Source organism: Gavialis gangeticus, unplaced genomic scaffold, assembly GCF_001723915.1.
Source record: "Gavialis gangeticus isolate Ggan-Ray unplaced genomic scaffold, GavGan_comp1, whole genome shotgun sequence".
NCBI lineage: Eukaryota > Metazoa > Chordata > Crocodylia > Gavialidae > Gavialis > Gavialis gangeticus.
The window spans coordinates 87,912,695-87,939,290 of NW_017728992.1; the positions used below are offsets into that span (position 1 = coordinate 87,912,695).

General features: G+C 42.3%; 2 protein-coding genes across 2 annotated transcripts in view; one reads left to right on the forward strand and one right to left on the reverse strand.

Moving 5' to 3' along the window:
• IMPA2 (inositol monophosphatase 2) overlaps window positions 1-252 on the reverse strand; it is a 36,543-nt gene extending 36,291 nt beyond the window's left edge. Inside the window, exon 1 of the mRNA XM_019525192.1 lies at window positions 33-252. Coding sequence (XP_019380737.1) covers window positions 33-116 — 84 coding nt within the window. The 5' untranslated portion in view covers window positions 117-252. The remainder of the gene's footprint in view (window positions 1-32) is intronic.
• A 14,911-nt stretch (window positions 253-15,163) lies between these two features.
• Window positions 15,164-25,725, forward strand: LOC109303139. Its single transcript, XM_019525243.1, has 7 exons — window positions 15,164-15,491; window positions 18,206-18,345; window positions 18,913-18,999; window positions 21,096-21,186; window positions 21,617-21,803; window positions 22,733-22,830; window positions 25,361-25,725. Exons 1-7 carry the CDS (start codon window positions 15,459-15,461, stop codon window positions 25,493-25,495), a joined length of 771 nt encoding a protein of 256 aa, XP_019380788.1. The 5' UTR covers window positions 15,164-15,458; the 3' UTR covers window positions 25,496-25,725.
• The last annotated feature ends 871 nt before the right edge of the window (window positions 25,726-26,596 follow it).

A 26,596-nucleotide genomic window follows, 5' to 3' on the forward strand; every position in this document is an offset into this window, starting at 1 on the left:
CCCCCCACCTGCGCCCGTGCCCGGGCTCTGACCTGTCCCGCCCGCAGCGCCAGCTGCACGGCCAGCTCGGCGCACTCCCGCCACGGGTCCGCCGCCGCCGCCCCGCCGGGCTGCATGCTCGCTTGGGCGCTGCACCGCCACTGCCGCCGCCGCCGCCTCTCTCCTCCTCTTCCCCCTCGCGCTAGCGCCGCCTCCCCGAGCCCGCCCGGGGGGGCCCTTCGAGGGCTTTGCTGCGCCCCGCTCGCCCGCCTCGCTTCGCCCTGCCCCGCTCGGCCTCCGAGACAGCCCCACCCTTGCCGTGACATCGCAGGGGTGGCAGCACCTCGCCCCGGCCTCTTGTGGGCCCGCCTCCCCCGTTGCCTTGGGCGGGCTGCAGGACTCGGCTCTTTCCTCAGGCTTCGCGCCAGGCTGTGACTTGGGCCCCGCTGCCCCCTCCAGGGAAAGCCGCTGGAAACCGCTCTCCACATGCTCAAGCACTAACTTAGAGCTGGCTGGCTCTTTTCATAGCGGGGCAGTCCTTTTTATGGGGTGCTGAGTGCTTTGCGCCCCTGGCCGGTACACATTTATTGCAGGCTTCGCCCATTGCATGACAGTTACTTTGCAGGGGTGGCTGGTCTTACTTTGTACATGTGACAGGCCTACATTTCTTGTGCACTTAAGGTAGTTGTGTGATAATAACTTTGCACGTGTGGCAGGTCTACATTTATTGTGCACTTCAGCAGTTAGTTGTGTGATGATTACTTTGTACTTGTGGCCAGTCTTACTTTGCACCTGTGGTGGGTCTCCACTTATTGCGTGCGCCACAGTTAGTTGTGTGATAATTACTTTGCACTTGTGGCTGGTTTTACTTTGCACATATGGCCAGCATAGATTTATTGCACAGGTCACCAATTAATTGTGTAATATATGTAATGTGTAGCAGGGGCTCTCGGGGTAGTGACAGGTGATTTCACTACTCTGCAAGATATTTTTCAGTGCCTTTTCAATGCTTGCCCACTAAGAACCTTATTGGAGAAAAGCTTTCTAACTCAGGGGTGGGCAAAATGTGACCCAGGGTCCAGATGTGGCGCACCAGACCATTCTATCTGGCCCACCGGGCCCCTAAAAAATTTAGAAAATTAATATTAATCTGCCCTGGGCTGCCTGTCATGCAGCCCTTGATGGCTTGCTGAAATTCAGTAAGTGACCCTCTGTCCAAAATAATTGCCCACCCCATTCTAACTAGTACTTCTAATAGTAATTCTAATTGGTACACATTTGAATGTCATAGTAAGCCCTCGATACATTTATTAGAATCAGTACATTATTTAGTATGCATATCGTTTCTGAAATAGGTGTAGTGTAATTGCTACTGTACTTTAGCCACAAACTTATTGAAAGCTATTTCACTGTGGTTTAGCCATCTCTCCCTCTCAAGACTTTAGCTGCCCTAGGCTAACTGGAGGAGGTATGCAACTTGCACTATGAACACTCCCTAACATTTTGCTGCAGTGGGTAGCTGAATATTCTGCCCATATGGTTGGGTTATTCTGTAAAGATACTGTATACACTGTATAATCCTTAATGTGGAGGGCTAACACTTGCAAATGGGACAGAGACAAAAGGACAAAAACTGCCAAATGAATGATTGCTAATCATTGTTTTAGCCATGCTAGGCTATAATATAAATTAGTAGTAACCATGCTACTGAAGAATAGGACAATTAGAATGTGTAACAACTAAATAGAAGATAGTGCACTCATCACATCCAGGAATTTTTTTTTGGTAATTGCAGAATTCAGATATACGTGTTTGACGTGAGTATTCATGCCTACCTAGGTTTCACTCAGTTGTCACTGCTGCACATTATAGTCATTTGCTTTTATTCTGTGACAAGAGGAACAGAATTCAAAACTTACCATTTCAACAACTCAGGCCTCTACCACATAAATGAAACAGACAAAATCAGTGTAAGAATAAGGACACACATGAACAGTTTGAATCCCATCAGAGGACAGTGGTATGCCTGTGTGGGGACGCACACACATACACAGGCACACACACAACCTACTCCAAATACACAATACTGAAATTGCTGAGTGAGAAGAACCAGTACAATGTCTTGGGTTTTTTCACCTTTAAACTTTCCAAATTATTTCTTGGGAGGCGTTCTTTTTAATAGGCTCAGGAAAAGAAAGCTGAATGGTTGAATGAGCACAGAGTATGACCTAGCCTGATATCTTCTTGGGAAAGGGTTTAAACACATCTGATGTGTGGAAATGGTCGTTGTCATTCTGTACTTCTTCTGTGGTTAAAGGGTTTATTTTTCTGGCTATCAATTTGATGATGTTTCAATATTGATTATTTTCAGCACCTACTAATCCTGGAAGTTCATGGAAGTTTTGCCACTGATTTTATTGGGAGTTGGATAAGGTTTTATTTCAGATATCCCTGTAGATTCACTATGAACAATGTACTGTGGAAGTACTAGGTCTTGCTTTATTTAAAAGTGGAAAAGTACTGCTGCAATGTATACAAAATACATTTACTATGCCAACTGTAAAAACCTGGGACAACATCCTATTTAATTTTACATGCCCAGCCAAGAGTTACCCAGCCACCAAAAATCAATTTTTGGTACTTAGGCATAGTTTGGGATCCTATATAATGTGTAGTGTGGACATGTCAGTGTCTAAAAGGTTACTAAGGACACATGGTAGGCTGTGCACATATACACCTCCATACACACATATTTGAGTATAAGTCCTGACACTGTGCTCTTCTAAGAATGGGAAGGGGAGGGGAACATTCTTATGTTCTAGCTTACAGCTGAGTGATTTGGCTATGTGCTCAGGAAGTGGAACACATATCTCCTTATCCAGAGTGTGTTTGAACCTGCATCTCTCTGACTTCATAGCACAGTGCTAGAACCACCACCTCAGGGACCATGCATTATCCAAGAGCCATTGCATCTTATATCTGCTAGTCAATGGGGCTAGGGGCAGACATTTAAAAAGCTTGATCCTGAATTGATTCAATCTTTGCAGGTTAGTCTAACCCAGGGGTGGGTAATTATTTTGGGCAGAGGGCCACTTACTGAGTTTCGGAAAGCCATCTAGGGCTGCATGACAGGCAGCATAGGGCAGATTAATATTACTTTTCTACATTTTTAAGGGCCCCACAGGCCAGATACACATCCAGCCCCCAAGCCACATTTCCCTCACCCCTGGTCTAGCCTGTGGAGCAGAGAGCCCTGTCCAGCCCAGAGAGCATGCTGGGGGGCTCTGACTTAAGTTAAACCAGCAAGGGGTCTGGGACAGACATTGCATAAACTGGTTTGAGCCAAATCAGTTAAGTCTGATACTACATTCAACCAGGTTTATCTCAAACCACTTTCAGCCATTTTCAAACTGGTTTATGTGCACAGAACATCTGTTCTGTTACAGGTTTAAACCATTTTCTGATCACTTAAACCAGTTAATGTGTAATGCCTGTCCCTAGCCTGGGTTAACTGGATGGAGAACAAGAGTGAAGTTTCTGCCTTATTGGGAGTAAGGCTCCAGGCTAGAACTCAGAGCCTGCTTCCTTCTATGGGAGCAGCTCTCTCCCTGAACCACTCACTCTCAAGGTTTGCTTCCTCCTGGACCTTTACAGCTAGGAAAAGGAGAGAAAGGGGAGAAGCTTCAAAAGTAACAATAGAAAAAGTTTTATGTAATATCTTACTTGTGGTCTGGTGACTAGTCTGAGAAGTCAGAGAGTTGTAGGCTCACACCCTATTCCATGAATGAGAACCTAGAACCTGGTGTATCGCCTGCATCTTGGGAAAGCACCTGAGTCATTTGGCTGGAAACCTCTCTTCAGGCTTTTGGCTGGTGGAATTTTTCCCAGCATAGGTATTTACCAAGCTTCATACCTGCATGGCTGGATTGCAGACAATTGTGCATGCTCAGTGGCTATGTGGATGCTTATGTGCCCACACTTCACATGGAGTAGGATCACAAACTGTGGATAAGTGCCAAAAATGGCAGTTAGGCTGCTGGGTAAAGTGAAATAGGATTCTGCCCTAAGTCTGCACTTAAAAAGTCAGACTTAATAGACTGTGCAAAGCATAGAGCAAGTGGATAAATTAAAGTTAGTTTGCAAACACACAATTACATTTCATTCATAAAATGGGGAAAAAAAAGTTTTTTGATTTACATTTTCCAAATGCAGGTATGCTCACTAGTTAGGCATTTCTGTATTAACATCTAGTTTAGCAAACTAATATATGTCTTTCCTAGGTTTCTTTAATCATCTTGAACAAGCTTTTAATTTTTCTTCCATTGCTGAATATACATATTGTATCAACATACCACCTGTTTCAGCAAGAATTAACCTAGTGAGCATGATTAGTCCACCTCTGAGGCTTGTTTCCTGTAGCTATCACATTTTCAAGCTGTTTCCACAAGCAACATCTCTATTTGTGCTGTCTAAGCCTGTTTTGCAAATCTGCTGTTGCAATTGTCTTTTGAAATTAGGTGTGGCATCATACCCAGTAGAAGCAATGTATAAAATGTCATGTGTGTGTGAGGGGTGGGGTCAGAGTCACCCCACATCTGCCCATTTTTCTGAACATCTATTCATGCTCTTTCCAATCTTCAAAATTAATCCTGTCATCTAGTTCTCCACATCAGTTCTGCCCCCAGATCTGTTCTCTCTCCACAGCTGCACCTGTGTTCCTCCTGACGTCCCCAAGAGTCCTTCACCCCAGGCCTGGAGGGGTGCTGATGTGGGGTCTCGTCTTCCTCTTCCCAGGCCCTGGACTGCTGGAATCCTTCTGCACCCTGCCTCCTCCTTCCTCCTCATCCTGAGACTAGCTGGAAAGAGCTAGTCTGCTCTCTGCACAGTCCAGATGAGCTCTTCAGCCCCCACCCCATTTTTATAAATATTATTTCTCAGCTCTGTGACTCACTGTGACCCAGTGCACTCATTCTAAGTAGGTTAACAAGTAGCATGTGTGCTGTCTTTGTACCAAGTTGCTTTGTTTCTTTTCATTCACTACAACTGAAGTCATAGAAATAGCTTGGTCTTGGCAATGTAAGTACTGATACTCCTGAGGAGTTACAGTGTTACATGTCATTACTCTCATCATCACTGTAAAATTGAGAGTCCAATCTTCCATGCAAAGCGGAAAGCTAAGCTTCCTTAAATGGAGTTTGGAAATGTATGGGTCGGGAATGTGTGCACAGTGCACCTTGCTCTTAAATGAGCTTGAAAGAACAGAAGGTCCCTTGATGGCACTTACTGCTACATGACTTATAAAAGTCTTAAGACTGCTTTGACTTTGTTCAGGTTTGAATTTATGTGTGTACCAAACCCCAACTACATCCAGGTTTGGGGGATGCAAAGATCGTTTACAGACACTTGTATTCCTCTTCTTGGGCCTGTGCACAGCATAGCTAGATCAGGCCTCAGGATCTGGCCCAGTCTGTTTCTACATTGGGATAGACCAGATAAGAATATTTACTGGCAACATTAGACAACAACATTTTTATACATTGACAAATAATAAGCAAATTTATAATAATAAGCAAATTAATAAGCAATGGGCTTCATGTTCTGAGGAGCAGCTTGGATCATTGTTAGGATGGTTGCACTTTCTATTTTTTATTTAAGAAAGAAAGCCTTTAGGTCTTTAGTCATTTAGTTGGCTGGCTGCAACAAAATAATACAGTGAAGTGAGTCCTTCCTTGTATCACTCAGCAATTACTCATGTACTACTTTTATTCAAACCAGAACATTTCCTGTCTTGCTGCTCAGTTCTGTTGTTGTGCCCAGGGGCATTACTCTGTATAAGCTTTTGGGGCTGGGTGAAATGTGTGAGTTTGAAATGGGAGGGCATAGGTGAAGATCTAGGAAGTATAAACAGGAATATCTGTACTGAGGTAATTATGGAAAACCCCTGGCACTTGGTGAAATCTGTTTGATGACAAAGGAAGAAAAGGGCTTTTCACATGACCACCAGGGATAAACCATTCCTGTAAAAGATGATTTAACAGCATTCATTTGGGAGTGACTTCATCAGAAGCAGGAACATTTTTTAGAGGTCTCCTTTCAATTAGGTGGATTTTTTTTTAAGTTTCTCATAAGTCCCTGGTGACTCCCTCCCTCTCACAACACTGAGTTTCAGAGCTTTTGAGGGCTGGAGGGGGTGAATATATCAGTTAAATAATGTATCAGTTTTTGAAAATTTGTGCTAGCCATATAGCTTGAAAAGCTACATGCAGTTCAGTAAAACCAAAACCAAAACCCCAGTTTCTTGGTAAGTCAGTCTCTGTAAACAATATTTTAAGAACCTAAAATAGTCAGCAAAAATCATAGATTCCCAATAATGTCTTAAATGTATGGGAAAGTTTTTTAGCATTTTTTGCAGGAAGTTTTCACTTGGTATTTATTGTTACTCTGCTGTTGACTGAGTTTATCCAAACCTTCCTTAAAGCTTCAGGGTTCCTTCTCCTTTGAGATGCTGGGTACCTTCAACTTCTATTTTTGTCAGTGTGTGTGAAGGTGTACCTTGCTGAGCCAACTCTCTGAATTGCTTTTTCATAATTTTTAAAGTCTTTCATAACCTCTAGTTTGTTGTCCTCCCTAAATGCTGGCCAGTTCCTCTTACATGGCTTTCATCATCTATATGCACACCATCTATTGATTAAGCATGTCAGCTCAAAATAGTTTAATTCTGAGCAGACCTGAAATACTACTGTTTATCAGGCCTGCATGAATACTAAGATTTTCTTCACAATCACTCTTCACCCAGAGTTGCAAAAGGGTCACATCACTTCTCCCTTTTAGAAAACAAATGTTTAATGAAGTGAACACTTGTCACTCTGGCTTAAGTAGAAAACAGGCTGTAATAATGGATTTATTGCTTTTACAGGGGAAGTCCTTGCTGACATATGTGTCATTCAACTGCATGTTGTAAACATCTTCATCTACTGTTCCAAACCCTGCTCTGTGCTATCTGGATTTACACAGTTCTACAATACAAAAAAAGCAGGGTCACAAAAAATGAAGCTACTAAACCTGAAATTGGGCTAATTACTCTTCACCCAACAGTTGTCATTCTGCTATTTCACAGTAATTGTACACTGAACCCCATATAGTATTGTTGCAGTTATCACACAACCTCTGACATCCTTACAGCAATCAGTGGGAAATGCATGGAAATCTTTATATAAAAATTCCCTGTAACTTCATAGGTTTCACGAATGATCTTTTTTAATGGGGAACTAAATGACAAAGCAAAGTACCCACTAAAACTTGAAAAAATACTGTAAGAAATAAACAAAAACCAAACTAAACTTAATGAACTAACTCCACAGGGCAAAAGAGTATTTCCCCATCATGACAGTTATTTTCCACTGTGACTAAAAACACTTTAGCTTGATACAGGTGCCCTTTCACATACCATAGGATTAATCATATAAAAAATATTAGCTACTTTTTCTGTCCATTTTCACTAAAGCTTTTATCAGTTTACAGTTCTTATAAAGCATGAGGTTTGTGACTAGGATGGCTGCATTTAAGAGATGTTCTAGGTCAGTGGTTTTTAACCTGCTTTCATTTGTAGACCCCTAAACAATTTAAAATGGAGGTGCCAAAACCTCTGAATTGTGAGTGTGGGTATTGACATAATTTTGATTGATCAGAGTCATCTTTCACAGACCCCTTAGATATAGTCTGTCAACCCCCAGGGATCCTCAGACCACAGGTTGAAAAACACTGCTCTAGGTAATGTGGCTTTTAATATATGCAAACTACTACCATACTGGTGTTAAAGCTTTAATTTTACATCAAAACAACAGTTTTAGCAGCTGATTAAGAAAATTTGGGGTCAGGTTTTGTTTTTTTTTTCCAGTTGAGTGTAAAAAAAAATGGGCAGGTGTTCCCTCCACAGGGAACTGGCACCAGGTCTGGTATTGGCTGGCACTGGGAGGGCCAGAGCCAGCCCTACCACCCTCCCCTTGCTGCCAAAAATGCGGCTACATTTGATCATAGCCACTGTCACTTCTGCTCATCCTGTTGTTGTCCTTCTCGCTGTCTCCAGGTCCACTTGCATCACTGTCCTCTCCATTTTCCTTTTCTACTTCCCCTCCTGGGGGGTCTTTTAACAGCCTGTGCCACATGTCCCTTTTCCAGGTTCAGTTAGCTGCATTTTCTCCATCCTCTCCCACCGATTTCCGGTAGTAGCACTGGAGTTCACTCAGAAACATTTTAACACAGTCCGTTTCCTTGAGCTCAGTGTGTTGGTGTTGTGTCTTATTGTGTTTTTCTTGTACTGCCCCTTTAAGGCCAAAGCCCACATGTTCAGCACTTCAGGGTTCACTTTGCTTGTGGCAATTTTGCAGCACTGGGGACTCCGTGTTCTTTGCCAGGAGGAGCCAGAGGCATTCTTGGTTTCTCTCTCTCCACAGGACTGGACTGGATCAGGTCAGAGGCAGAGCAAGTGTAAGTTCTGCATACTGAGGGCCATTGCTAAGATCCACCCTGGATATGATTCCGGAGAATTATGGTAATAAATAACTCTTAGTTCAACCCAGGAGTGTCCAGAGTGTTGTTGCTGAACTCACAACATATCTGTCTGTACAACAGGAAGTTCCTGCATTGCCACAAGGTGGTCCTGATGGAGGACACAAACTGGTCAAATCAGGCTGTCTGGAACCCCTGATGTTTTGTCAGGTGTCCATACAGTGCTGCCCCCCCTTGTCATCAGCCCGACTCCTGTCACTTCCTCCAGAAGCCGACTTATCTTTTCCCACACTCCCTTGGCATAGGGGCAGAGCCACAGAAGGTGGTTGATCGTCTCATTCTCACCTTGGCAGCTTTCCCTAGGGCAGCTGGGTCTAGTCTGTCGCCTTGCTCTGTGCTTCCACGCCTTCACTTAGAAGCGCACAGGGAGCTATAAGCCTGCTCAGGTCTCTGTGGTTTTTACATAGATCCTTGTGGAAGATCCATGAGAAAAAGGTTAGCTCAGCCTATCTGAATAAAATATTGAATGCAGTCCCCCTCACCACCAATTAGTTTTAAAATCATGGTGAACCACTACATTGCATATATTTCAACTTCCTCTTCACCCCCACAGCTGAGCTGTGCCTTTCTCATTTACAGTGATTCCTTTCTTCACCAGCCTTAAATGCCTGGCAAACATCACCAAATTGGATCCCAGACAGTTCACCCAGAATCCTTTTGTTGCCCCCTCTCTCTGGCTGTCATACATAATTAGTGTGCCTCTACGCTCTGTAAATTAGAGCTGGGCCAAGTTGCCCTGTTTCTATTGTGCACACAAATTTATCTACACATACATTTTTAGAGGATCTCAGGATTCATAGTAAGAACATTCAGTTCTAGTTATGAGTCGAGGGCTAATTAGCATGTGGATCCTTTGGGGTGGGTTTTTTTTGCATAGTTTGCACTATATAAGTAGGTGCAAATGTGCTTCTTAGAAAGTATGTTTATGGAGTATCTGTGCTAAACTTGTAGCAGTTCCAAAAAAAGGTAAAATGCATCAATTCTGGATGAACTAAGTCTATGGGCACTTTATGCAAATTTCTATAGGTATGTTTATTTCAAGGTCAGTGTTTTCAAATTTGCTCATTCACTTCCATGTGCTTAGTGAGAGCAGGGCCTGAGAGTAAGGAGGGAAGGAAGGGGCTACAAACTGAAGAAGCTGAGGGGGTAGACCCCCAGATTTATTTTCCTTGCTATATCAATGGGAGGGGATAAATTTAAAGCAAACCTCCAATACTTAGATTCTATACCTGGAATATTATAACAAATTTCTAATTTTTCCATACATAGAATCTAATTAATGGGGGATCATCTTATATATGACTAAATACAGTATTACCATTACATGGACTGGACTGTCTCATACTATGATCAGATGGGCTGTCCACCTTTTTTTTAATTTTGTGTCTCAGGCCAAATCAGCCAACTCAGTTTCAAATTTCATCGACTAAGCAGAGCTCAGTCATTCAGGTCTGTGTGGTGCTACCACTGGCAAGTATCCTTCCTTCCAGACTCATCAGTCTTGTGTTTCAGATACTCCCAAATCCATGGCAGGCATCCTATGTGTAAGCCCCAAGCCTGGAGGTGTTGGGGCTCAGATGGATCTTAGCTATGCTTTCTCCTAGCCAAAAGGCCATAGGAGCAAGCTAGAGCGAAAGCCAGGAGCAATCCCCCATCACCATAAAATCTGTAACCGAGATCCTCCCATTGGGAGGTTATAATAGATTCTTGTACGGGTGTCTACCTGCGGTACAATGGATAGGTCTCCACCCTCAACTACATCAAGTCATTCAAAGTCAGGAAAAGGGGGATCTTCCCCTCCAGATATAGGAAAACTACCTGGACCAACACCATCATCATGGTGCCTCCCCTGGTAGGAGTCTTCAGAACACTGTACCTCTGCTTCTACTGAGTTTTCCACTTCTTTGTCATGGTGCTTCAAGTGGACTTTTCCTGATGGTTTTCTTTTACAGAGAGACCTGTGAACAAGATGATACAGTCCCAGGCTAATGCTGTCTTTTGCAAATACTCAATTGATTTAGGGTAACAGAAAGAGAAGTTATTTTTTTCTGGGCTACCCAGTTAATGCAGGGCTTTCTACAGCCTGCTTATTCCTTGTCTCTTTCCATTAATGAAATGCAGGACCCTGGAGACCCTCCTAGAGTTCTAGGAAAGGTGGAATGGAGCACTTGAAGCAGCTTGTGGGATTAGAAAGATCTGCAGACAGAGGATCTGCACCACATGACCTAAGAGCCTGATTTGGTCCTTCCTTATTAATACTACATGCCACCAGTACACCACATTTAAAAATATCTAACCCTCTGAAATAAAAAAAAAGTTATTTATAATGACATAATAGTCAGACTCTTTAGAATGCTAAGGTACTCCCTTTCAGTACTCCCTTTCAATATCTAGATGGCACTACTCACCCTCTTCATGGAGTTCTCATCATATATTTTAATTCTATCTTTCTTTAAAGGTAATAACAGGCACACACAATAAAGGGACACACTTTGCATGACAGATATAATATGTTATTTCTTCTGCCTGAGAGATGATAATTTTGTGTAAATTCTTCAGTGCAGAATTTTCATAAAAACAATACAAAACAAAGCAATCCTGCTATATTTGAGGCAATGGAAAGGTCCCTTTGAATTATTGTCTCTAGCAACACAGTGAGTTAATGGAATCACAGAATCACAGAAAATTAGGGTTGGAAGGGACCTCAGGAGGGCATCTAGTCCAACCTCCTGCTCAAAGCAGGATCATCCCCAGCTAGATCATTCCAGCCACGGCTTTATTAATCCAGACCTTAAAAACCTCCAAGAATGGAGATTTCCACTGCCTCTCTGGGCAACGTGTCCCAGTGCTTCACCACCCTCCTACTGAGAAAGTTTTTCCTAATATCCAGCCTAAATCTCTTTTGCTGCAACTTGAGACCATTTCTCCTTGTTCTGTCAGCTGTTGCCACTGAGAATAATCCTCTTCAGAACCACCCTTCAGGTAGTTAAAGAGTGCTATCAAATCCCCCATCAGTCTTCTCTTCTCCAGACTAAATAAGCCCAGTTCCTTCAGCCTCTCCTCAGAAGTCATGTACCTGAGCCACCAAACAATTTTCCTTGCCCTCTGATGAACTCTCTAATTTGTCCACAGCCTTTTTGTCATGGGGGGTCCAAAACTGGACACAGTACTCCAGATGTGACCTCACCAGTGCGGAATAGAGGGGAATCATTTCTTGTCTCGATCTGCTGGCAACTGTTTACTAATGCAGCCCAGTCTGCTGTTAGCTTTTTTGGTAATAAGGGCACACCGTTGATTCATATGCAGCTTATTGTCCACTGTAACCCCAGGTCCTTGTCTGCAGAGCTACTGTTTAGCCAGTTGGTCTCAAGCCTGTACCAGTGCATGGGATTGTTTCATCCTAAGTGACAGACTTTGCACTTGTCCTTGTTGAACAGTTCCACAGTCTAATTTAAATTACAAAACATGATTTCCTTTGACCAAATTTTAGCTTTCCAGTTTTCAGTTGAAATAAATTTCCGCTTGCTCTTATTTGAAAAAGGACTAATGTTTTTCCCCCCATATGATCTGCATATCACCCAGCCTGCATATTTTTTATTTCATGCCTTCTTACCTGTCTCCTGTCTAAGATAAGCAGACCTAGGACCAAATCCTATTTCATTGCATATGCCTGAATGTATCTAAGATCAAGTTTTGGCACTTAAGCACAGTTTGCAGTTCAGCTTACAACCCTAGTGAGCATGCTGGATAGCTGCACAGTGAACTAAAATCACCCAGGTGTGCCCCAGTGCTGGCTAAATCCCAAAATATAGCTGGACTAAAACAGCTGCAAGATGCTGATGCTATTTTCCAGTGGAGGATAACCTTTGTGGCGAGAAGTGGCCAGTGGTGACCCTCAGGGGATGGTGCTTGGTCCAGTGCTTTTCAACATCTTTATCAATGATTTGGATGTGGGGGTGAAGAGATCACTGGCCAAGTTCACAGATGACACCAAGTTATGGGGAAGCATGGTCATGCTTGAAAATAGGCTGCAGATACAGGCAGACCTAGACAGGCTGGCAAGTTGGGTGGATCAGAATCAAATGAAGTTCAACATTGAGTAGTGTAAAGCGCTCTATCTGGGGACAAAAAACCTTTACGTACCTACAGGCTTGGCAACGCCAAACTGACCAGCACCATGAATGATCGGCACTTGGGGGTAAAAACAGACCACAGTATGAACATGAGCCAGCAGTGTGATGCTGTAGCCAACAGGGCAAATAATACCCTGGCATGCACCAATTGGTGCATCTCCAGCAAAACTAGGGAAGTGATTCTTCCAGTCTACTCAGCACTGGTGAGACCTCAACTGGAATACTGTGTCCAGTTTTGGGCACTGCACTTCAACAAGGATGTGGTAAAGCTCGAGAGAGTCCAGAGAAGAGCCACCCATATGATCAGAAACTTGCACGGCAAGCCAGATGAGGAAAGGCTGAGGGGGACTGGTACTCTTCAGCCTGAAAAAGAGAAGGCTGAGAGAGGACTTGATAGGAGCTTACCACTATATCAGGGGCGTACATGAAGGGCTCGGTGAACAACTGTTCGCCAGATCACCCTCGGGGATAACCAGGAGTAATGGCCATAAACTTCTGGAAGAATGTTTCAGGCTCAACATTAAGGAAAACGTCTTCACAGCCAGGGTGTCCAGATTGTGGAATAGGCTCCCTCCAGAGGTGGTGCAATTGCCTACCCTGGAAATCTTCGAGAGGAGACTGGATGGTCACCTTGATGGGATCACTTGACCCCAGTTGTCTTTCCTGCCTGGTGCAGGGGGCTGGACCCAATGATCTTCCGAGGTCCCTTCCAGCCTTACAATCTATAAAAACCTTTTAGGCAGGCATCTCACAAATTAGCACCACACCCTCGCTGAATGTCACTTCAGTCTGCTTCCTCTGCCTGATCTGCTGTTCTGTTCCCTGCCTTGCGCTCCCTTCCCCATCTGCTGCTCTGCTTTCTGCCTCCTGCCCTATCTGTTGCTGTGCTGCTCCACCACACAGGCTGCCCCTGCCATTTGTGGCATGTGTGCTGCAAGTTAGCCGGCCCCTTCTATTCTAGTCCAATGGCCTAATACAGTGGTTCGCAACCATTTTTAGACTTGAGGCCCCCTTGGAAAATGCCAGCTCTTAGTTTTTACTCTCTTTTTTTTTACTACAGAAAAATAATGGAGCCAGTCTTCCACTGCAGAGAATTCAGAAAGCTCACAACAGGTTGGAATATGTTTAACAGTACGGATTCCTGTGTGAAAACTATGGAGTTAGACGATGATTCGTGTTCTCACATCTAACAGTGCTAGCAGCATGTGGCTATCTACAACCAGCAGTACAGCCAAGGGAAGGTGTGCACTGGTGCACTTGCCCCCCACCCCTTTGATCCCCAATCCACCCAAAGTTTAAAACCAACTGTCCAGCAGCGGCAGCAGTGTTTCCAGCCAGGCAGTCCTGAGGGAGTTGCCTGACTTCGTGGCTCATGGTCATTTACCTGATCCCTTCTCAATTCTTCATTCCACCTGGTGTGAAGGACCCTGTTCTTTTTTTGTAAGGGTCTTGATGTTTCACTGGTTCTCCCAGGCTGCTGCCCCTTGGTTGATCCTGATAATGGAGTTCCTATTTCACAGCCCACCCCCGTTCCCAACTGTTTTTAACTCATGCCAATGAAAGAATGCTCATTTACCTTTTTGGCTCCTCTGTGAAACCGAATCCTAGTGCCTCAGGTCCCTAGTGGTTTAATAAAGCTTCTAGTTTCTAGGAATGGGGGAAAAATGTGTTGTGCTTTATAGGGGATGATGCCCCTCGCCCTCTGCATTACTGTCAAGCTGTTGAGACCCTCCGCATCCAGCCTCCCCCTGCAGTCTAGCAGCAATGGGGGCTCAACACAGCTCTAGCACCCACACGGTGGGCGGTGATTGTGAAGCAGCAGGGAGCACATCCCATGCGGCATACACTTCCTTTCTTCTTTTCAAGGCCTTGCAACAAAGTGCTTAGCAGAATTCACAGCTTCATTGGAACCTGAGAGGCGACCAGCAGTGCTTCTGCCAGGGCCTTGAGCTGGTGGCCCCTAGGCTGTCAACCCTGCACCGCAGTGCCAGCACCACCACGGCCCCTCCAGTGACTGATACATGTCTTCGGGAACTCCTGGCTTGACTTGCAGTCACTTCTGTACAATTTTCCTTTCCTGTTATAGAGATAGATAGATAGATAGATAGATAGATAGAATGGGAAGATGGTATATATAGATAGATATACAGATATATAAAATGGTGCATGCGTGTATGTATGTGTGTGTATATATATGGTAAGATGGTATAGTGTCTATATATGTGTGTGAATACACACAGATATATATATATAGACATATCTGTCTGTACCTTCTATCTATAACACCTTAGAGAGAGAGTGTGTGTGTGTGTGTGTGTGTGCGCGTGCGTACGCGCGCATATACACAGACGTCGCCTACACTGAGAACGGAGGCAGGTTAGGGGCACAACCTTCTAAGACGCCGACAGAAGGGGGCGGAGCCTCTGTGACGCTCACAGCGTACGCCCCCCCCGCGCCACTTCCCGGGCCGGGATGCGGGGGGGTGTGCTCTCGTTTCCGTGGCAACCAGCGCCAAGGAGGGGGCCTTGTCGTGGAGCGGTCGCCTGTTAATGACGTCATCCTTCTACGAGCAGGCGGGGTGGCGGTTAGTTGACTTCTGTGTCTGCCTGTCCCAAGCGCGCGGGAAGGCTGGCGCCGCGCGGCGCAGCTGGGCCCGGGGTCCTTATGGCGACCGGTAGCACCGCGAGAGAGGTTTGAAAACGAGGGTCTGCGCACGGCTCTTTCGCTTACTTCGGTCACCTACTCGTTGTCGGGGCTACTGCCCCGCCCCGCCTATCAATGGCGCTACCCGCCGTGCACAAGTGTCTGCAAGTGAGTGGGGGCGGGGCCCTGCGGGTGGGAAACGGGCGCAGTCGCCCCTCCCGAGGATTGGCCAGTCACCAGTTACGTCACAGCGTCCCTCGGTGCCCTCGGTGGATTTAGCCCCGGCCCACCTGGCCTGTGGGACCGCGGCTGCTTGCAGGCTCAATTCGTGCTGCGGCCCGCGGGCCAGGGCGTGTGGCACGGGGCTGCACACAACAGCTTGTGTCCTTGGCAAGATCAGCCTCTAGCAGGAGTGCGCCGGGATCATGTGCCTGGTGTGTATTGCGCCCATGCTTCCCCAGTGGAAGCGAGGGGTGGCCCTTCCTGTAGGTTGTGGCTGAGTCTCCAGGCCCCCTGTTTGCTGGTGCATCCTTTGTAGGGGTTGTGAGGAGATAAGCTATGATCACAAGCTCAGGCTTGATTTCCCCCCCACTCCCACTGCCTGGCTTTTCTGCCAGCACCATTGTACATACACTAATGTTTGAACTTGGGTGCCACTGGGCTCACAGGCAGGGCCAGACGGGCATGGGTGAACCGGGTGGCTACCTGTGGCCTGGATAGAAAGGGGGCCTGAAAACGGTAATTTTTTGATTATTATTATTATTATATGGCCGAGGGCGGCCTGATACTAAAAGTTGGCCTGGGGCCGCTAGGAGTCTAGGTATGGTGCTGCTCACAGATGTTAGGGAGGGGTGCCGCCAGTCCAAAAAAGGTTGGGAATTGCTGGTCTAAGGAGTGGTGCCTGCAGTCAAGAAGGACTGAGAACCACTGATGTGGAGGATAATATGCTAATAGTTTTTCCACCAGTGTCTCCTGGCTCTTATATGAGTGGATGATTATGATCATCATAAATCATAATCATAATGACAGTAGTGATGTTGGTAGTATTTATTATGATCTATTACTAGTGATTCCACAACCTTTTGGTGGCATTTCCTCCACCAGGGTTGAGACTAGTATCCCCCTCTAAATTGCTTTTGTGCCCAAAGCCATTGGCATCCTAGAGATTGCCATGTTATGTAACTGCTGCCTAGCACTATGCATTGACAGCCTCAGGTAGTACTGTCTACTGTAAATTACAGTAATAATTTACCCGACCCAAGCTGACCTTCACGTGTGATAAGTGTAGAAAGGACTGTCATTCAAGAATTGGGCTCTACAGCCACAGTCATAGATGTTCAACCAGCTGATGCCTCACCATGCACATCTGTTGTCTTGTAAGACAAAAATATGCCTCTTATTAGGGTTTATTTTCTTGCTCTCCTCATCTCTGGCTTGTTTCCAGCTTCCGAAGTTGGTGGCTTACTGAATTGAAGAGGCCCTTAGCTAGCCATCTACCTGACTAGGACAGAGGCTCTGGCTGGGGGGATGCCCAGGGACTGTTGGGCGTCTTCCATTCCCTCATCCATTCACGTTTCCAGGCATAGTTTCACTGGGCAGTGTCCACTGGCTCCTTGGACTTGTTCAAGGGTTACTGGACACTGGCTGGTGGGCTCCGCTTGCATTCCTCTTCTGGAGCATGCATTAATAAAATTTGGCCCACACTCCCACCCGTTTTAACTTTTGTTATCTCTCAGAATCTGCTGGTGTGTTCTTAGTGGCCTTGTGGCCTGAGGGAGGCTTACAGATTTTGTGGTGGGCCTAGTTCACTGACAATCAGTACGGCAAATAGGCTGACTAGAAGAGAAAATGTATGGTGTTATGTGTATCATACAGGCCTGATGTCAAGTTTGTACCATTTGGGTAGCAATGGAAGAAACAAGCTGCATTGAACTTAGTTTTTTGTTTTTAAAATGTGTGACAAGTCTCTGAACACTTATGCGGTGTTTAACTTAATTTGTTTGAGGAATCCAAGTACAGTGGCAATACTTGTATGTAAATTTACTCAACAGAAGTGTTCACAGGAGTAAATCTAATGTCTCCTGTATTTAATGTTAGACTAAGCAAAAGACTTGACTTTAAAGTTTTGGGAACATATGACTGGGTCAACTAAATTGCATGTGAATCACGTATAACAGTATTGTAGTATTCTGCAGGAAGTAATGTAAATCTATGTGACAATTTTAATTCGGCAGACCTTCATTGGAACTGATTAAGCATAAGAGTATCTTTATGCCTTTTGGCAGAGCTGGGCTCTAGATTTGGTAGCATAGCTTAACAGCACGTGTGCTTTGTTCCTACCCTGTCGTTTTATATACAAATACATTTAACCTGGTGACAAACTAAGAGCAACTGGGTACGTTTACATGAGACGGCTTAATGCACAGTAGACTGTTCTACTGCACATTAGTGCATCATGGCAAAAACTGTGCTAACGTGCTAATGCGCAGTAGGATTAGTCTACAGCATATTAAGCTTCACAAAGAAAAGTTTGCCCTAGCTACTGTGCATAAGTGCAGCTACTATGCCTTTAGTACCTCATATTAGAGGTACTAAACTTAACATGCAGTAACAAAGGTGCATTAATGAATGTGTAGATGCACCCACTGATACTGATTCACTGATCTGTACAGAAGAGAGTACCTTTTGGTATGTGTCTCAAGGCATTTGTGTTTAGGTTTACACAAATATTATGAAACCAACAGCTTTTCCAGGTGTCTTGCTTTATATATGTGAATAACCAAAGATAAGTGTATTAATGTTTATGAAGATAAATGTTAGCCCATGCTAATGCAGTATCTTAAACATTCTATTTGGTGAAATATCTCTTTCTTACTTTCCAGCTCAGTGATGAAAATGAACAACTACTTAAGAAGCTGAAAAGGCTGCACAGGAAAAATAAACAGCTAGAAAGTGATTTGGCTCAGATTCAGGAGAAATTACATCTGCAGCAGTTAATGCATGACTATGTCACAAGCAGAGAGTAAGACTGATTAGTTTAAAACAGAAAGTAATGGGTTCAAATCTCACATTGAGACTGCTTGTAGTAGGGGTGACAGTGCCATGCAGTACTTTGCCTTAGGATAAAGGTCTTGAGACCTGTGATAAAACTAACCCTTTGCCCTGGACCAAAGTTGTATTTCAAGCAAAACAAGTCTATATGCTGATGACTTGTGCTTTTGCTTACTTAGTGGGTGTTCTACCCAGGGTTTGACTTGGTCTAAAATGTTTTAGAGTATCTTGATAATGAATAATAAATACTGTATAAGAGACCAAAATATGGCATATTTGAAAGCATTAGTGCTACTTAAAGTGTTTTGAAATGTAGACTTCAGAAGATACTTTTTTCCCTTCTCTTTATTTTGAAAAGGACCCAGATAGGTTTCCACACATCTTTGTACAGAACGTGTAGCAAGACTTTCAATGCTGAATGAAAAATATGGACAAGTTACTACTTTATTTATCTGCAGCCATTCTGACACATCTCTTTACTGTTCTGAAAGCTGTTTACATTGGTTTACATTAAGCTGTAGTATTTATTTCAATTAAGTGTTCAGGTTCAAACAGAAGCCTACTTATGGCACACGATGAGTGACATTCCCAAAAAGGAACTCAGACGGGCAGGGGAAAGTGCTAGGTAAGTTATTTTGGTAAATCTCTCTGAGAGTTAGTGGAGTGTGTTCCTTCTTGCTAGAACTAGCTTAGTTTGTGGTGGAGGGGTTGTGATTTACCTCTTTCAGGTAGGATATACTGTATTTTCTCACATGCAACATTCACCTTTCCCCCAAAAATCAGCTCTCCAAAATTGGGGTGGATGTTTTAAGTGGGGAAGCTGTTCTCTTCACTAGAAAAAAAGCTAGCCTATACGTGCTGTGCAGCTGCCAGGATAATGGAGTCCTGTGTTAAACTAGTCAGTTCATTGACATTTGTGAATTATGGAGGTTGCAGACTCTCATAACTAGCTTTTGCTGTACTTGGTGTATATTTAAGGAGTCTTTCTATCTTATACTGGTATGTCTGTGGTGCTCACTGTAGTATAAAGATACCTGAATTAGCTTGCTAAAAGCTAACTTGGATGCTGGAAGCAGTCTACCTATTGCAATGCAGGGAGAAGCAGAGTAGATTAATTTGCATGGAGATCTGTGTCGCGGCTAGACTGCTTCCTGCATTTGAGCTAGCTGAGGTCTCTTTATACCATACCGCGTTCTGCAGTGTAGACACATATCCATTGTGTATCTAGACTTCTTTGCTTGTACAGTATAGTCACATTATTAAATTCATCAGTACTTTTCATGAATATGGTAGTTTATCAGCTGTCAGTTGCAGAATAGGAGTCTTGTAGTGGTTTTCAGTCAAATCAGAGACTCAAGTGTTTACATCTTGTGGAACAGTCATTGTCAATAATCTGAAAAGTTACCAATGCTTTGCCTAAGTGATAAAAGATTTCAAGGTTTATTAATATCAAAGAGATTCTTTTTAAATAAGAACATTCCTTTCACTGATTCAGAGATTCATAGATTGGAAGGGGCTGAAAGGGACCTCAGAGATCATTGGGTCCAGCCCCCCCCGCTCTAGACAGGAAGACACCTGGGGTTAGGTGACCCCAATGAGGTGACTGTCTAGTTTCCTCTTGAAAACCTCCAGGGTACATGACTGCACCACCTCTGGAGGGAATTTATTCCACATAAACTCCCTGACTTGCATGGATCAGTTTTGTATATTATAGTTAAGGCTCTTGGTAATAAATGGCTTATTTACTCAGAACTTAAAAAAAACAACAGGTTCATTTAACTGTTTCTAACTCATCCTTTTGAATAATAGTTCATTGTTATCCTCATTACAGAAGTATCTGTGTGTATAGTACTTATCCTTCTGTTGCCTTATTGCACTAATCTTGTTAGGTGAAATGACCACATGTATGTGTTGTATTTTATTTTGATTTATAAGCAAATGGTCAAAAATAAAATCATAACTCACACTTAATGTTTACCATTTTGTCTTTTTAACTTCAGGTAATTAACTATCTCTGAAAAGTTTTACTTGATTTATTAAAATCTTGGTCAAGTACCTCCCTCATTACGTATCTTGACCTAAATAAAAGTTTTATTTTTAAGAAAACCTTAAAAAAAAAAGTCTTGGGTACAACTTCTTAGGAACATTGTGGTTTTACCCAAGTGTACCTTTCAGAGAAGGAAGGGTTCTCTCTATAACTGGTCACACTTTATGGTCACTAAAACACCATTCCAAAGTCTGAAGAAGTCTTAGACCTGTGGATTAGATACTAATCCATGAAGATAGTGTACCTATTAACTAAGAGTTTATAGGATGACATTTAAATGATGACTGTTCTTTAACTTGTAAGAGACGGTTTGTTTAAGTATCTACTGTACATGTATTTAAACATTTTTTTTCTACCTAAATGGTTTTGTTTTTTTAACTTTCTATAAAGGATATATGTTACTCACTTAATTACATACAATTATGAGGATTCTGAAGAATTATTGACCATCTCAGGGTTATCATGCAGAAAAATAACTGCATGTTATTTTTGTATAATTCTTAGTAATTTGTGGTCCTGCTATGCAGGGCTAGTGGTATGAAATATAGCTACAGTCCAAAGCTGAAATGTAACTAATAGTAAGCAGGCCTTTATTTTTAAAGGATGTTAGTCATTAAAGAGTAGGATGGTAGTCTTAATTGTTTAACTAGCAATTCACATACTTCTGTTCTCAGACTACTTCAGATGTATAATAATCTACAGAAGCATTATGATAAAGAAATAAAAAGAAACCAGGAACAAAGTGAAACAATTAGAAATCTCACAGTAAGTATGACAACTTTCAGATTTATGTCAAATAATTTATGTTAGTTATTATGCACTAAACTAGAAAAACTAAAAACTTGCCTAATTTTGGCATAAACACCTCTATATTCTGATAGATCAGCAGCACGGAACTCATTGTTTTCAAAGTAGAGTATGTTAGCTGGTTTACAGTAGCCACAAAATAGATATATATTTTTTGGAGAGATGATTTGGTATCCTTTATTAGCATATATTTTTGCAGAAAAGTTATAAGCACAGACAAATTAATTTTAAAATTATTTATCTTTTCTTGAAACTGTTACTTTAAAAAACCTATTTTACATCACTTTGGGATCACTACATTTGAACTCAGAATGCAGGTTTGACTGTATTAAGTTGAGACCTATTTGCTTTTTGTACACGACTTCTTAATTTTCTAGTTTTTTAACAGGTTAAAATTAATGAGCTAGAACAACAACTTCAAGGGCAAAAACAAAGAATTGAGCAGCTAGAATTTAAAAAGATTGCTAAAAAAGATAGCAGTATTTCTGGAAAAAGGACTGCAACTGCAGAGGGAGAAGTGACATCTCGTAGATGCATATGCAAAAAGATGGGAGGTTGTTCCTGCAAATACATAGGTAATAATTATGTGGTTGGTTCTGCTGTAGAAAACATTTGGAGTGGTAGATTTCATCTTAGTGCATGTGTACCGCCTCCACCTGTTTATTTTATTATTTAGTATCGCAAATACAGTTCAGCTTTGGGAAATGACTTTGTAAAAATGGCACCGTCTCTTTATTTGACACCACCCCATGCCCCAACACCATATAGATGGTTCTTATATTTTAGTGAAAAAATAAGTATTGCTTCTGTTCTTGTTGTTTAGTGGGGGTTTTTTTTAAATAATTTTGCTCAGATACGAGCTTGGGAAAATATATGGAGAGCTGTTAAGATGCTCGTTTTTTTTTTTGGAGGTGATGCATGAGACAATCTAATTGTATTTAAAACAATACCAGAAGCCCTTCCAGATTAAATCCAGAATCCTGTGATACCATTTGTTTATGACTGGGTTTTTTTTGAGTAGAGCCAGACTTTAAAGCGAGGTGTACAGGGAGGTGCATATGCCCAATCTACTGTGACCTCAAGATTTTTGTCAAAATCCAAGACCACACTGTGATTCTAAAGAAAATCCTTACCTGGTAATAGTTAATCTGGTACATCATGTGACCCTTTCCCTCTCCCCTTCTCCCCTCTGCCAAAGTCTTTCAATTGCATATGTAGGTTTTTTTTTTTGTTTTAGGATCAAATGGTAACAAACAGTTTTCAGAATTGACTTGTGTAAAACTTACATATATAAAATCTGACTGGTAAGTTCTTATGATTTATCATGGTGCTAGAAAGATATGGGACCAATTTTTAAAGGCAAATCATTTAAACCTTTTTAAAATACTGAGGCATAATTTTCTTGAAGTCATACCAAATGCTGGAAACTCTAGGTATAATATAACTTGGATGCAAAGAGGATGATTGTAATAATTAAAATATGAATTTTTAAATTTGAATATAGATATATTACTATTTGAAATTCAGAAGCTGAAGAAAGAAAATGAAAAGTTGTCTACAGAAAGGAGAGTGCTCAGAAATGAATTAGCTGGGCTAGACAAGGTAACTTGCTTGAATAAACTTCAGAAGATAAATATTCCCAGTGTGAGTTGAAATTTAGCTGTAGATTAAACATGTGGCATTGTGAAAACAGATTTCTATGTCTAGTCGCCTGATAGCATTTCAAAAAAGGAATGTAGATCAACAACCCTTGAAAACATGCTTGTTCAACGTAGTATTCAGGTGCATGTTTTCTTTATGATCTTGGTAAGAGGCGAATTTTTTTTGCTATAGTTTATCCAAGTTACTTCTGGAGCAGGACTCTTTGGCTGCCTTTTTTGCTTGGGCATATGTATTTGAGGCACTGGATGTTAATGTGAAGAGTTACTGTTTCTGGATATGGGACAATACAAGTTAAAAGGCTGAATCTGTCCAGCTGAGTCAGCTGTGTGTATGTGTACATTACTTTTTCTGAAAACAAAAAGCATTTGCTTTTTACCCTTTTTGTTTTGTTATTCATTTTTATTTTAATTAGTACAGCTGGGTTCTTTCATTGGGAGGACAGGTTTTATTTCAGTGCTGTGGAACTGAGATGCTTGTAGAGTACTCTCTTTGTATGACATTCAAGGGTATTGGGCTCACAGTTAATTGTAGTGCTTTTCATAATCAGAGGAAAACAGGTGGAAGGGACCTTGGGAAGTCATTTGAGTCTGGCACTCGCAATGTTTTCTGGCGGCGGGCTGGGATTTCTCAGCTCTGGTCCAAGACTGGCCAGTGCCAAGATCTGTCTGCTGCTTCTGCCTGCTGCCTGGCCACAGCACAACACAAGCAAGGCTCCCCACTGCCTGGCAATAGCACAGGGTGGCACAAGGTGAGCAAATCCTGTCACCTCTGAAGCCATCCTGGCTCCATGGGTCAGATCTGATGGCTCTGTGGGCCATAGGTTGCTGACCCTGATCTAGTCCAACCCTCTGCTCACAGCAGTCTTCCCTATCTAAACTTGAGGAGCTGGGTGATGTTGACGCCCCTGGTCTAACCCGTTCTTGGTGCATGAACAGCTCTCGTACAACTACCAAGCACAGTGACCATAAACAACAGGAACACCCTAAACTGCTGCAAATAAAGTAGGGTGATGAGGACACTGTCAATGTCCTGCTGAGGCAAGGACAGAAAGTAGTTTGTTAAAATGCACTTGAGAGAATATTGTTCCCCCTGTTCAGACGACAATCCTAATAATTGTTGTCATGAGAGTTGTAGGAGAACAAGCTACAGAGCGATTAAAGTCTTTTGCTTGTTTTCTGTATACTTGAATGTTTCCTCTAAGAGCATATGTGTCCTCTGCTTTAACTTTAAACATGTTTAATTTGATAGCATTGCAGGTGCAGCAGGAAGTGGTGCTGATGATTCTTTAGGTCCCAGTTTTGTCTGTAGAACTGTCCCTGGAGCAGTATGAGTCCAAGCCTGATGTTTTATTTAGGAACAGGGTTATTCTCAGGTTGAAGGTGCTGTCCTGTTCAAATCTGAAGTCATAGCTACTGGTCACTACATTTTATTATAGGTGGTTTATTTAGTACCACAATATATGTGTGGCATTTTACAACATGGACAGGTTCCCTGCTGCAGAGCACTTGCAACCAGGGTTAAACCAGAGGAGGATGGAAAATGCAAGAAGAGAATGGAGGCAACTGTAGCATATGCTACTGTTGCAAGAAGTTTCTTTATTATATTTTTATTACAGAATTTTGAGGTGTACTCATTTCATTACTGGGTAATTACAGTCCACTTATTGTTCCAGTAATTCCTCTGTAACTGAATTTGGAAGTGGCATTCATTTTGTCTTAACCATTGGAAGATTATCTGGATTCCTTCACTGCTAAATTCCTCATTCTTACCTTTTATCCTTTTCTTCACTGTTACATCTCCATTCTTTCTGGACTTCCTATCAGTTCTCAGCTGTCTGGTATGTTGAATTTTGCTTTCTAGTTTTTAAGGGCTCAGAGAAATGCACCTAAATTTGAAGTTGTTTACTTTGGATTTGTTTCAGGGTCCTACTGAAACCTCTCTGGTTATAAAATGTCTTCATCAGTTGTTCCAGCTGTCCTTTCAGACTTTGCTTTCTAAATTGCTTGTTTGTCTGACACTACGTGTTCTCTGGTCCTCCATGCAGTTGGGTTTGTGTGACAACTTTTCCATGTCATGTTAACACTGCTTTTTTGTATTTTTCTGCCACTCTGTCTTTAGCTTCTCTTTTAATTTCTGTCTGCCAGTATCATTTATAGTTCTTTCTCTTACTGTATGCAAATCTTGAAAAATATCTTGCAAACAGTTTGTATGATAGATACTCCTCAAAATAAAGTTGTAAACTGTTGTGTAGTGTGGCTAATTGCTACATTTCACTCTATCTGGCCCTGCATATCAGTAGTGGCAAAAGTCATTCCTATGTATGTAACTTGCAAAGCACTCTGGGCAGGTGCTTGAAGAGGGGAATGATTTGAGGTGTGGCTATAATCTCCCAATTACTATTGGGAAATGTTTCTCAAGAACAAAGGATGGATGCCGATTATTTCTTTTTCTTTTGTTTTTTTTTGTTTAGGAGTTTTTTGATGAGATAGAAGATTTAAAGCATGCTCTGCAAGAATCAGTTAAACTGAATAATCAGTATGAAAAGTGCTTGAAACGAATCAGTGCAACATATGGACTTCCTTTTACTTTATATTCTGTAACGTAGTTAATTGCTATAACTTAATAGCAATTAAACGCCCTGTTTACATTGTTATATTTAATGTTTAGTTCCCTCTGCAAAACAAACCAAACTCAATTCACTATCAGGTAGCATACAACTTTCATAAAATAATCATGACTTTGAATTCAAGATATATTAATGCTTTCATATTTTGGATAATGACCTTATGTCTTTTGGCATAGTTTTAAAATAAAACATGTCCTTTGAAAATTTTATTGTGTGTTAGAAATTTGGTGGTGTTATTTTTTGTTCCATATGCATGTTGCAGGAATATTTCTGTACACTTCATAACAAGTTTTTTATAAATCTTATATATATATATATATTATATACATTCCACGGGGAAAATGGTGCCTTGTGCTGAGCTTGAGCTGCAAAATCAGGTGGCAGCTGCTCTGAATTCAATAGGTCCATATCTGTTAATTTTACATTCCCTAAAGGCAAATAAAGTGCCTCACACCAGAGAGGAAAAAAGGAGGCTTGTAGGATGAGGAAGATTAGATGGAGGGCACGGAGAAATGGAGGATGGTTACTGCAACATGATCATCGGCTTCCTCAATTTATTACTTTTTAATGGTTCAACGTCCAAGTGCATATATAGCTTTTAAAAATTTAGACTCCATAATAGTGAATGTTGCCACGTAGATGCAGCTTTCAGAGGGATCTGAATGAGCAAAAAGGAATGGCCTTGTGAACCAGTATGGAGATAACATCTTATATGGTAGGTTGCCCTCTATAACAGGGGTGGGCAACCTTTTCTGGCAGTGGGCTGGAAGGACCCACTCTGCAAAAGGCACACCAGCCAAGTGTTGCTGAAGTCCCATTTCTGCAGGCCAGGTCCAAAGTTTCTACAGACAGGACCTACTTCCCTCTGCGTGTGGGTTGCTGAACTCTGCTCTAGAAGATAAGTCATGGAAATGTATTAGAAGCAGCGCCATGTGGTAGTGTAAAGGGATTTGGTAGGAGATACAGCAATGCTAGACATCCTTGAGATAAACATCCTGGACTGTCATGGCTACAGCATAACATGGTGGAGGAAGACACTTAAAGTTGGTTTATTGGAGGAGGGAAACGATGAGGGGTTAA

What these genes read in the sequence shown, in the direction of transcription:
- LOC109303139 (XM_019525243.1), top strand. Translation starts at nt 15,459, where the DNA reads ATGGCGCTACCCGCCGTGCACAAGTGTCTGCAA. An exon ending in CCGTGCACAAGTGTCTGCAA is followed by an intron (nt 15,492 to 18,205) that starts GTGAGTGGGGGC and finishes CTTACTTTCCAG; the next exon opens with CTCAGTGATGAAAATGAACA. An exon ending in GACTATGTCACAAGCAGAGA is followed by an intron (nt 18,346 to 18,912) that starts GTAAGACTGATT and finishes ATTTCAATTAAG; the next exon opens with TGTTCAGGTTCAAACAGAAG.